Source organism: Bidens hawaiensis, unplaced genomic scaffold (assembly GCF_021521415.1).
Source record: "Bidens hawaiensis isolate Kalapana, Puna unplaced genomic scaffold, B.hawaiensis_p1.1 tig00039978_1, whole genome shotgun sequence".
NCBI lineage: Eukaryota > Viridiplantae > Streptophyta > Magnoliopsida > Asterales > Asteraceae > Bidens > Bidens hawaiensis.
The window spans coordinates 8,326-20,754 of NW_027505634.1; the positions used below are offsets into that span (position 1 = coordinate 8,326).

Below are 12,429 nucleotides of genomic sequence, written 5' to 3' on the forward strand. Positions count from 1 at the left end.
TAGATGAATGTGAGGATGATAGAGAAACTCATGAGAGTACGTAGTAAGATTCGCGGTGTCGTGTATACTTGCATGAGCAACAACCTTGATTGTGCATACAATATTGGATCAACATCAATCTTTTCTTCTTAGTATTTGTGTGTAAAAGTTAATTAGGTGCGTACATTTGGAACATTATGAATAGCTGAACATGAAATGATAAGTTTCTGACACAAAAATACTTAACCGGACTGAAATCAACAATAATTTAAACCAAAAATCGACCAGCGATAATGCATAAAGAAACCCAAGATTACGCAAGAAGAGAAAGACAACAGCACAAAAAACGTAAATTCAAATGAGCTCAGAAGCCTCAATATGCATCTAGCAAATTTCACAATATCAAGAACAACACCTTTACACAGCAAATGTTATTCCGAGAATACAAACATGAGCTTAATTGTTGAAACAAGTAGAGAAAAATGTTTAAATGCTTAAACAACTAGAATTAAATCTACTTGTAGAATTCGATGACCCAAAAGTTGCAAACAAAACATTTCTTTATAATCCCCATGAATCCACCACCTTTAGCCAATGCAAGAAACTCGTCCTCAGTGCGCTCCTTTCCACCCGAATACTGAGTCATCATTATTGCATCAAGGTGGGCAGGGGCGGACCCACATAGTTCCCATCGGGGTCCCGGGACACCAATGTTTTTTAAAAATTACTTAGAGACGATATATTAAATTTTGTAAGGACCCCATAAAAATTAATACTTGGAACCCATACTATTAAGGCTGAACTAGTCTAGTGGAAAGTCCCTTGTTTTTTCTTTGAGAGGTTGCAGGTTCAAGCCTCACCATACCCAGTTTTTGTTGTTTTTTTAATATTCTAGTCAATATTAGTTATTTAGTTAGGGTATTTGTGTTTTTTCTTTAGTTTATCCCATATAACCATTATCACCATGCAACATATATAATGACAACATGAGTTTTACATATACTTAAATTATTTATCTTGTGTATGTATATTATAATTAATCATTTATTTGTGTAAGAGTTAGTTTTTCATGTCTTGGTTATTCATGTAAGACCATATATATATAGCTTACGCTTATGTTTTTCGGGTATGAATAAAAATGAATTAAAAGTGTATGTTCTATCTAGTTTCTAATCTATATTCTTTCTACTTACTCGTTTCCGATGACACCATATTTTCGTGTTTTATTATGTTCCTCCTCTCGACCCGACCCGAATAACGACCGACCCAAAAATTTTGTAAACCGGAAAAATTGGGACCCCATTGACAAAAAATCCTGGGTCCGCCACTGAAGGTGGGCGGTGGCTTTGAAAGAAGAACTTGTGTCTGGTATAAAAGGGAGAATCGCATCTACGATAATAACCTTTCCATTATCTGGCAAAGCCTTATAACAGTTCTTTAGCAACTTTACACAATAATCGTCACCCCAATCATGTAATATCCACTGTGCATCTCATTCGTCATCAATCAATACGTGTTCAATAAAAAATATAAATAGGGTTGACCTTGTTACCTTCATAAAAATGGCATCACCTGTAGGGACCTCTTTAAACATATCTCCTCCAACATGTTCTATATCTACAGTTATTTTACATAAATACAAGTGTGAGCGGATGGGCCTCTTGACCCTCCTACCAACTAAATTTTCTACTAACATGTGTATGAGTGTATCTAATTATTACGGACTGTAGTTGAGAGGAACGTAGAAAATATTATAGAATAGAAATGGTACTTGTTATTTGTGAACAATGCCATATATCATTTTACTCTTCACACGGCGCAGGATAGCCAGGGTCCCTGCCCTCCCCCCACCCACCCATGCATTTCATCCAAGCTATGCTACAAACTCTTCATATTCTCCGTGTTTTAGTAAGTGTGTTGTTTGTTTTAGTATTTGTTCACGTTTATGAATGTGTACAATATGACTAAATGTATAAGTATAAAATGTATCCACTTATACAAGTTTACAAAAAACTTATCCACTTTTGAAAGTACTGAGAATACTTCCTCATCATGTATAAATTGATTGGAATATATATATATATATATATATATATATATATATCTTTTCTACACTTTTAATTGCAACATATTATGTTTGTTCATATGCTCATAAGGGGAAACATGTTTTCCTACAATTATGAGTACCAAATACGTTATACATTTTAATATTTATTCATACTCTTTTAATCGGAAGAACGATACGATTCGAACGATGTAAAACTTATCACGAAACGGTGATCCAAATGACTTGATTTTTATTAATTAGAAGTTCAAACACCCGAATTGAAACATTGTTTCGTCGCTAGGATCATCGTTTCGTGATAAGTTTTACATTGGTCGAATTGTATTGTTCTTCCGATCAAAATCCCTAAAACATCGGTTTGAAACTCGGAGAAAACTTAATGGCGTTAAGCGTTTTTTAACGGAGGTCCATTGAGACAAAAATAGTTGAAATTTGGGACTGTTGGTAGTGATTTTTAAAGTTAGGAATATTATTGGCTAATTCACAAAAGTTTGGATTATTTATTTCTAATTTGCCTTGAAAATATAAGATGCATACCTTGATATACCGGTGCAAGTTGAGTCACATGTGGTAAATCGAAATTAATCCCCTTAATGGTGGGATGCTTCGATATAATCATACTAAGAGTGATTCCTAGACCGCCTCCAACATCAACCACAGATTTGAGGTTGTCGAAACCACGGTAGTGCTTCAGAATTTCCTTCGTTACAAAAGTGGTATGGTTGACCATGGCTTTATTAAATACCTCGTTGAACCTTGCATCTAATGTCGGATACTCAAATGCGTGTACTCCATGAACCTTGGTAAATGGAACGCCTCCATTAAGGACTGCATCTTCAAGTCCATACCTTGTGTTGTAAACATAAAGAACCAATAATCAATCAAATATAAAAACAAACAAAAATAGTGTAATCAATATATTATTATAATAATCAATAAAATATGATTGTTTTGATACAACGTAGATGATATGATTATACTTACCAACTCTTAGTGAAGACTTTATCTTGAGCCAACTGTATTAATGGACCTAAGGATACTCCATCTTCGTTCGGAATAAAGTATTTGGCAATCGGGGTGAGTCCATACACTCGAATAGGCCCTGATTCATGGACCCTTTTGTTGCAAGTGACAATTGAATGGCTTGCAAGCAAACAAAGCATCCGATCAATCATGTCGGGGGCATCTTGGTTAGGGATTGATAAACGAGAAGCAATATCGTGACTTGAGAGTTGGGAATCGGGTCCGGTCTCAGCTATCGTCTCTAGGACCTTAAGGTTGATTGTATTCATCAACACCATGCCCAATAATATTGAGCAAGCCAATTCTATTGCAGAAGTAAAGTGATCCTCATTGTAACTCATTTTCACACACTCTTGTCTTTATTACTATGTTTGTTTGTTTTTTTTGGTTAATCTCTCACAAGTTAGAAATCCTTTATAGCATGTACAAAAACTAACCAGACATGCATACACCAATGTGTCTCACTCTCACACATAATAAAATAATTTTTAACCCGAAGAAAAAAAGAACTCAAATTTTAGTTAAGATCACACACAATAATTTTGTGGTAACTAATCACGACTCTTTTCTTATTTATTATGAACACAAACCCCACATTAAAAATTGCCATAGACCCTTTATTTATAGTAGAAAAACTATATTAATCATTCTCAAATACTTTTCTCAATTATAATCTAACTAGGTTAGGTACATGCGTACTATAATGGTTAAAAAATTCAAATTATATTAATTCATAACTCTATAAGGTGTATATGTTAATGGTAAAAAGTGTAATAATTTATGTCACAAAAAACATAATAAATTACAAACCAATTAATACCAAAAATGTCATATGAATGATAATAGTAAAGCACTTAAAAAGAAAACCCAAATAAATTGTCACAAACATGAAATGAGCCAAGAACAATCATAAAAACAAAATATGAAATTGTTTGTAACTATAATAAATTATACTAACTAATTCTCTGATTTTGGAATCAAGATTTTGTCATTCCAACTTTCATTAACCAAATTCTCTGGCAATCTTTCTTTGCTTACTTGATGAGAGGGCAGATATGTAAAAAACAATTCGTACACTTCAAACAAACAAGTTACACTTCAAAATATCACAAGTTGTCATAACCATGTTATCATCATCATTCGTAGAATCTGAGTTTCAGTTATCAGCAGTGAATGAAATTAAGTCATAATATAATATTTATCAAAATATAAAGTTTCAGTAACATCATATTTAGGTTGATATAAATGTAGAATGTTAAAATTTTTTTTGCAAATGCATTACCTTGACATTAGACCATGCGTAATCAAAACTAGGTACCCCGAGCATTTTGCGCCATGTGGTGCCTGGCGCCTAGTCAGGTTTTGAGCATTTTGCAAAAAATGAGTGTAGTGGGAAAATGGACCAAAACGCCTCTCTCTTCCCCCCCCCCCCCCCTCTCTCTCACACACACAAAACTCTCAAAATTCGTGTCATCCCAACGTTATGTACAGAACGCTTCACCAAAAATATTAACCCAAAACGCCGAGGGGGCGGTGTGCCCGGCGTTTTGGGCTTAAAATGCCTCATACCTCCTCGACTACGGACGTTGACGGAACTTCTAAAATTGGTAGATTCAAAAAAGATGCATCTTCATCTTGTTAAACGAAAAAGTATGTTTTAATTTTATACATTGCATCGGATTGTTATTAAGTGATTTATTTATTATTCCGGTATTTAAAACCCATAACCACTTGCAGATATACATCTTTGTCACTAGTCATGCCATAATTTTTTTTCCATCACATGTCTCAAGCTAGACTAGATACCATAATATGTTTGTTCTGATAGTATATGTAGATAACATTATTATCTCTACTAATTAAATCAAACTAGATTACACTAACCATTCAAAATAATAACTAACTAAACTAAACTTGCCTATTAATCCTTTAACTTTCTTTTTAACTCCTTTCAAGATTAACTTTTTAAAGTATTCAACCGTCGGTTCATCACAGCCAGTAATATAATTACACATCATGTTTCCCATCCTTTGACAGCCAATTACAATTTCATTGATCTGAAAGATGAAACGTTAATTATTTTTTTTTTCATAAACGGAAGAGGTTAACATAAATTTACTGACCGAATATTTGTGAGATGTTTTTTCACCTTGTGCGCATATTCAAAGGTATTTTAATGGGTCACAAAAAGATGCTTAAATCTTGAATGTATTATTTTGTAGAAACATGTGACATTCACTCTTAAATAAATAAATAAAGTTCAACATGTGGCATAATTATAATATGGTCCATTGTGCAAAACTTTTAGAAAATGTATAATAAGTTATTTATCCATTTTGTGGTCTGAATAAAACCTGTAGGTTATTTTATTGTAAAAAGGGATATTGATGTATAATAAAATAAGTGCTTCTTTTTCCTATTGAACCGGACATAAATCGATTTTGAAAGGTAAATAAAAATCTAATCTAATTATTATATTTAAAGCAACATGCTTCTTTTTCTATATAAGATTCCACCTCAACAATTTTCAAAATTATAATTTACACCTAATAAGCTATTTAATTTTAATCTATTTATAAATTAATCCATAAGATAAAAATATGTTATATTAAACATATTTGTAGACATATACATATATTTTAATATGCTTTTGAGACGGCAATGTATGTTATTACGTATATTATTAAATTTAATTTTTCTTTTGTAATTTTTTAACCACACGTGTATTACACGGGCTATAGCCTAGTAAATAAATATAAATCTCATGTTTATAGTACCTTTGATAGCAATGGCAAGCTGAAGTTTAAGAGTTGATAATGATAATGGTCACCCTACGGCATGCCTAGACCAAATATTTGTACCTTACGCCTAGACCAAATATTTTTGATTTTCTTAGATACAACGTAGGTTAAACTAGCAGGGTCGGTGTACGGTGTACCTTACGCCTAGACCAAATATTTGTGATTTTCTTCGTGCTCAATCACAGTGTTTGGGCCTTAAACATGCTTCCTTCTCCTCGGGTTTTACTTAATATCTTCACCATAATAGCTTTGATATGCTCGTTTAAGCTCCCGTTACTTACACGTACAAAACTAACCGAAGTAATTACGCTCAATATGATAAAACCGTTGAAACACGTTATATTAAGCATTATACACACATTCCCCCGCTCATCAAACACATAGTGAATCAGTTTTAAAATGACAATTTTTTGATCAATATGTTAAATTTGAGCAACGATGCATATGTTAAATTTACCGTAGAAATTTTTAATGTATAAAATAAAGGACAAGAGGGTACGAGACGCGATTAATACATAAACTTTTTGATTGGGTGAACATCATTTCCTAAACGAGAGCTCCGATGGATCCAGAATTTTTTGTCAATGAGAAAAAAAAAGGTCATGCTATTATTGACGCTTGGATAACCTATGACAAAATAATAATAATAATAATAATAATAATAATAATAAATAATATAACAAAGAAACCCATAACCGTTTAATGCCCAAAATGCGCCACTCATACAACCTACGGTAACAAAAATAAGTTCGTTACGGTGCTGACATTAACGCCCAAAACAGTAACGACATTGGCGCTCGTAAAACAGTAACCGTACTCGTACAACTTATGATACGAAAATAATTCCGTTACAATATCGGAACTCGTAGTTCAGTATCGGCATTCATACACCTTATGGTAAAAAATCGGCATATTTAAAATATATATATATATATATATATATATATATATATATATATAGAGGCACTCGACAAATTGGCCAGCGCTTGTAAAACAGTATCAGCACTCGTATAGCTTATGGCAAACCCTCTCTGAGCACACATCTTAAACTGGTAATTAGAATAAACATTTGGAAAGGATGAATATATAGTTCACTAGATTTTATTCCCTGTATTACGGGGTTGTTTTACATTATTCGTTTTTAATATTTATATATGTATATTTGGATTTTAATTTTATTTATTATAAGAAAGTTAATAATTAATATACTTGGGTTTGATGATGAAATAGTTTCACAAATAAATGATATGTTATAATCTGGTTTAAAAGCTATCTGGGTTTTGTGATACTCATTACCCGTTTATTTTCTTTATTATAAAATTATTTCTTAATTATAAATAATATCTTTTTTTTTAAATAAAATAGGATATTAATTTTTAGTATATTCTAATCTTATAGGATTTTCATATCAAATATTTGATAAGATTTATTTTTAATATAATGAGATGTTAAAACCCGTTTAAGAGCTATCTGGGTTTGGTGAGACATTTACCTGTGAATTCGGGTCAAATGCATGAGAAACCTTCATTTACAAATAAAGTAATCTGATGGCTTGAGAGAATGGTTGTTTTACATTTTTCGTTTTTTAATATTTATTTTTTGGATTTTAATTTTCTTTATTATAAGAAAGTTAATAATATACTTAGGGTTTGATGATGAAAGAGTTTCATAAATAAATGATATGTTATAACACGTTTAAAAGCTATCTGGATTTGGTGACCCATGACCCGCTTATGTTTTTTACTATAAAATTGTTTATTAATTATAAATAATATCTTTTTCTTTTTAAATTAGATATTTAATTTTAGTATATTCCTATTTTATATGATATTCATATCAAGTAATTGGTAAGATTAATTTTTAATTTAATGAGATGTTATAACCCGTTTAAGAGCTATCTGGTTTTGGTAAGACCCATACCCATGAATTTGGTTAAATCAATGAGAGACCTTCATTTAAAAATCAAGAAATCCGATGGCTTCCATAAAAAGAGGGAGCGACCTCATGAATAAAAAGATTAAATATTTGAAAAGGCACTATGTCTGGAATACAAACATGGGTTTAATTGTTGAAACAACTAGAAATAAATCTACTTGTAGAATTCCATGACCCAAAAGTTGCAAACAAAACATTTCTTTCTAATGCCCATGAACCCACCACCTTTAGCTAGTGCAAGAAACTCGTTTTCAGTGCGTTCCTTTCCACCCAAAAACTGAGTCATCATGATTGCATCAAGGTGGGTGGTGGCTTTGAAAGAAGAGCTTGTGTCTGGTATAAAAAGGAGAATCCCCTTTACAACAATAACCTTACCATTTTCTGGCAAAGCCTTATAACAGTTCTTTAGCAACCTTACACAATAATCGTCACCCCAATCATGTAATATCCACTGTCACATACGTCATTAGTCAACATTGTGTTCAATATGAATATAAGTAGGGTGGATCCATATTACCTTCATAAAAATAGCATCACCTTTAGGAACCTCTTTAAACATATCTCCTCCAACATGTTCTATACCTACAATTATTTTACATAAATACAAGTGTAAGCGTAACGGATGGTTCTGTTGACCCTCCAACCAACTGAGTTTTCTACTAACATGGTTCTGTTGCACAAAAAATTTACAAAATTTGGACGTTATATATATATTTTTAGAATATCTGAACACTTATAAGCCAACTACCGTAATAAACTCATTCTAATACCATGATTTTGCTAATTGATATGTTTATTTCCATAACTTCAATCATCGTTTAAAAAAAATTAGTTTACATTATTTAGTTCGTTAAGGCCTAAGACACATGTTTTTTAGGCTCGGCCAGGGCACGTGAATTCTCAGGGCACCATGCAACCGATACATCATTTCACTTATTGTAGATTTATGTATTTCAATAAAACTTTTCTTATCATGTGAAATCCAACATAATATTACTACAAATTATCATGTTGTTGATGACTGAGTTTTCAATCTTAGTTTCATTATTTGTTACACCACAAAGTAATGTTTGTGATATGTAGATACAAGTCTATGTCAAGTGTCTTCACTTAAGTTGTTTGGCTTGCAGGAGGTTATGGTTTATGGTAGGGGTGTAAGGTTCGATTCGATTATTACTCAACCAAATTAATTAATCGATTTTCGGTTAGTCGGTTCGCTTTACTCGGTTTCCGGTTCATTTTGGTAAATTTCGGTTAATAACCAAAATAAAATTTGGGCTAAAATTTTTATTTAGAAATACATAAAATGGATGCATAAAAACATGAAATGAAGGTATAATTACATGAAATGGAGATACAAATAGATGAAATGAAATTATAAATACATGAAATAGTGGTATAAGATATAGAATGCATGAAATTGAGGCATAAAAGCTGCAAATATTTGAAAATATGAATGATTCAGTTCGGTTATGTTAGCTTCGGTTAACCATGCGGTAAAAAATAACCGATGATCGATATTTGGTTAAGTCTGTTATCAGTTAATGTTGGTTCAGTTCGTTGGTTTTTGGTTTGGTTCACAGTTCGGTTATTGCTCACCCCTAGTTGTGGTTTACTATCGTTCAAAGCATCTTCTCTAAGTGGACTAATTAACTTTCTTTTAAAGAGAAACCAAATATTTAGCACTAGTTTGGGGAGAGAATCTGATTGTATAATTAGGTCTGGGAACTGATAGTTGTCAACAAAAAAGTGATTAGCAAGTCACTTTTCTTGACTTGATATATTCATCATCTGCATTTATGTCCAGTCATTTTGTAAGTTTGTTCGGGTAAACATGTTTTGTTAAGGTTGAAATAAGTCGTTTTAGAACATGGAGTAGTAGTATGATAAGGCCAACAAAGTTTTTGTACAATTATGAGTACCAATTAAATATGTTATATTTTTGCAAAATTACGTAAAAAGTTAGGCAAATGGTTTTGCAATCACAAAATGAAAATATAAGATGTATACCTGGATATAGTGGTGCATGCTGAGTTACAAATTAATTCTCTTAATGGTAGGATGTTTCGATACAATCATACTAAGAGTGATTCCTAGACCACCTCCAACATCAACCACACGTTTGAGGACATCGAAACCACGATAATGCTTCAGAATTTTCTTCATGACCAAAGTGGTATGGTTCACCATGGCTTTATTAAATAGCTCATTGAACCTTGCATCTAATGCCGGATATTCAAATGCGTGTACTCCATGAACCTTGTTAAATGGAACACCTCCTTTAAGAACCGCGTCTTCAAGTTCATACCTTGTTTCATAATATAAAAGAGCATATAATCAATCAAAGGAAAAAAACATAATGTGAAGAAATCTAACGTACAAATTAAATTAACATGCTAATTGTGAGAATCAAATAGAGTAATTATATATACAAGTAGAGTAATTATGTAATTACATCATAGTCTATGATGTAATTACATAATTACTCTACTTGTATATATAATTACTCTACTTGATTCTTACGATTAGCACGTTAATTTTATTTGTATTTAATCCAAATCCTATATAATGTAACAAATACCTTCCCCATATTTGACTTTTCGTTTACCTTTTTTCAGCTAAACTATATTTTTAAATTTATTTTCTGATTAAACATATGAGTAGTTGCTTTAAACCCGCGCATTTAGTTATCTTTTTAAAATATTTTAATTTCCTTCTTTTTTTTGGTTAAAGTGTCCATTTGTTATTGTTTTGATACAAAGTGGATGATATGGTTACACTTACCAACTCTTTGGTGAACACTTTGTCTTGAGCCAATTGTATTATCGGACCTAAGGATGCTCCATCTTCGTTCGGAATGAAGTATTTGGCAATCAGGGTGAGCCCACACACTTGAATAGAATGACTTGCAAGCAAACAAAGCATTCGGTCAATCATGTCGGGGGCATCTTGGTTGGGAATTGATAAACGAGAAGCGATATCATGACTCGAGAGTTGGGCATCAGGTCCCATCTCGGCTATAGTCTCTAGGACCTTAAGCTTGATTGTAGTCACCAACACCATGCCCAATGATATTGAGCAAGCCAATTCCATTGCAGAAGTAAAGTGATCCTCATTGTAACTCATTTTCACACAACTCTTGTCTCTATTTTTTTTTTTATCATTATTTGTGGTTCTCTCTTAACAAGTTAGCACTCCTTTATATAGGTATATAAAACCAATCAAATATGCAAACACTAACGTCAGGGCCAGTCCAGTGAGGGGCGAGGCAGGCGACCACCCATGGCCCCTAATTGCTAAAATACTTATTTATTTTAAAAATGAAAGCCTATAAATTGGTTTTTTTACAATGGAAAGAGTGCTTGTGTATAAAAATTAAAAATTAAAAACTAAAGTTTTGAGTTTAAATTCGTGGGGTGACATTTCTTTTATTTTTATGGGCCTTTTTCTATTTACTTGCCGAGCCCTGGAATTGTTAGGGGTTCTTGAGAATGGCCTTGAGAAACATGTCTCTCCCTCTCACAACTTCGAACCCCAAGAAAATAAAAAATAAATAATAAAAAAGTAAAATCTTAAATCAAGATCACACTAAATTGTAATGCCCGTCTTGGAGATTCAACCACCGGTACATCACAGTCAATATGCCCAATTTGCACTTGTTCTTTTTCATCATCTGCACCATTGATCTAAACATGAAACTTTAATGATAGGAAAATGGTTCACATTTTACTAAAATACAAATAAGGGAAAATAAAATACGGATACTTTATTTATTAACTAATAGATATAAGTAAATAAAACTTACTTAAATGTCGAATGATTCAAACCGTTGTATTCAACGAGAGGTGTCTTCGGCTTTGTTCTTTATTGCAACACTTGAACAAATAATTCCGTTAGCGTTGGTTGAGGATTTGTGTTCGAGACAGGCCCTTAAAACCGATTGTGTGTCTCTTCCTAGACGAAAACGTCGTACTGCTAGAGATGACTCTATAGAGTTTGCATGCTTTCTTTTGTATGACCAGCACAAACAATGAATTTAATGTTGTACAGTCGTCGCCTATATTGGACGATGTCATTGATGGAGTTGCGCGTGGGCAGTATTATGCTAATGATGTGGAGTACGAGGGTAGTATTATCTTATCGGTTGTATTTATTCGGAGTGGGCTCGATGCACAAGAGGATAAACACTATTTTTAGAGAAAACTGACTCCAAAACTCGTTACAATAATTTTCTATTGATAACATATATAAGCGCTCTACCCAAGCCCCATATTTATAGATCTAACCCTAACTTTGTGACCAAGACATTACCATATTAATCATATTACAATTAGGAAATAAACCAACTTGTCAACTTAGACCCTTACATATTCACCAACTTGTGAATACGGTCTGGAATTACCAAATCACCCCATAATTTCGGAACCGTAACTACAGCTTGATTTTTCTTGTTCATTGGCCGATCATTTTTAGTTCTTGATCCATTCCTTCAGATCACTAATCAGAACTTGTAACATCCTAAAATTTATAATGTTGAATAAAGGAAGTTATGTTTAGTGATTTCGCGTAATTAATTAATATCGGGTAAGGAGCGGATCATGGACTTGGATTAATTGAGATGGGTTA

The 12,429-nt window shown here is 32.5% G+C and overlaps 1 protein-coding gene and 1 pseudogene across 2 annotated transcripts; both read right to left on the reverse strand.

The window, feature by feature from the left end:
• Positions 1 to 493: 493 nt before the first annotated feature.
• Positions 494 to 3,417, reverse strand: LOC143614387 (cathecol O-methyltransferase 1-like). The gene is made up of 5 exons (XM_077087839.1): positions 3,029 to 3,417; positions 2,582 to 2,892; positions 1,532 to 1,596; positions 1,321 to 1,462; positions 494 to 648 (listed from the first exon to the last, which is right to left on the reverse strand). Exons 1-5 carry the CDS (start codon positions 3,406 to 3,408, stop codon positions 494 to 496), a joined length of 1,053 nt encoding a protein of 350 aa, XP_076943954.1. The 5' UTR covers positions 3,409 to 3,417.
• Positions 3,418 to 7,957: 4,540 nt separating this feature from the next.
• LOC143614392 (cathecol O-methyltransferase 1-like) lies at positions 7,958 to 10,955 on the reverse strand (annotated as a pseudogene). The gene is made up of 4 exons (XR_013150287.1): positions 10,592 to 10,955; positions 9,814 to 10,111; positions 8,321 to 8,385; positions 7,958 to 8,254 (listed from the first exon to the last, which is right to left on the reverse strand). The product of XR_013150287.1 is annotated as a cathecol O-methyltransferase 1-like (transcript).
• Between the last annotated feature and the right edge of the window lie 1,474 nt (positions 10,956 to 12,429).

Coding starts and splice junctions, on each gene's coding strand:
- LOC143614387 (XM_077087839.1), bottom strand. CDS start 3,408: ATGAGTTACAATGAGGATCACTTTACTTCTGCAATAGAATTGGCTTGC. Junction 2,893..3,028: donor AAAGTCTTCACTAAGAGTTG/GTAAGTATAATC, acceptor TTACAACACAAG/GTATGGACTTGAAGATGCAG. Junction 1,597..2,581: donor ACTTGCACCGGTATATCAAG/GTATGCATCTTA, acceptor AAATAACTGTAG/ATATAGAACATGTTGGAGGA.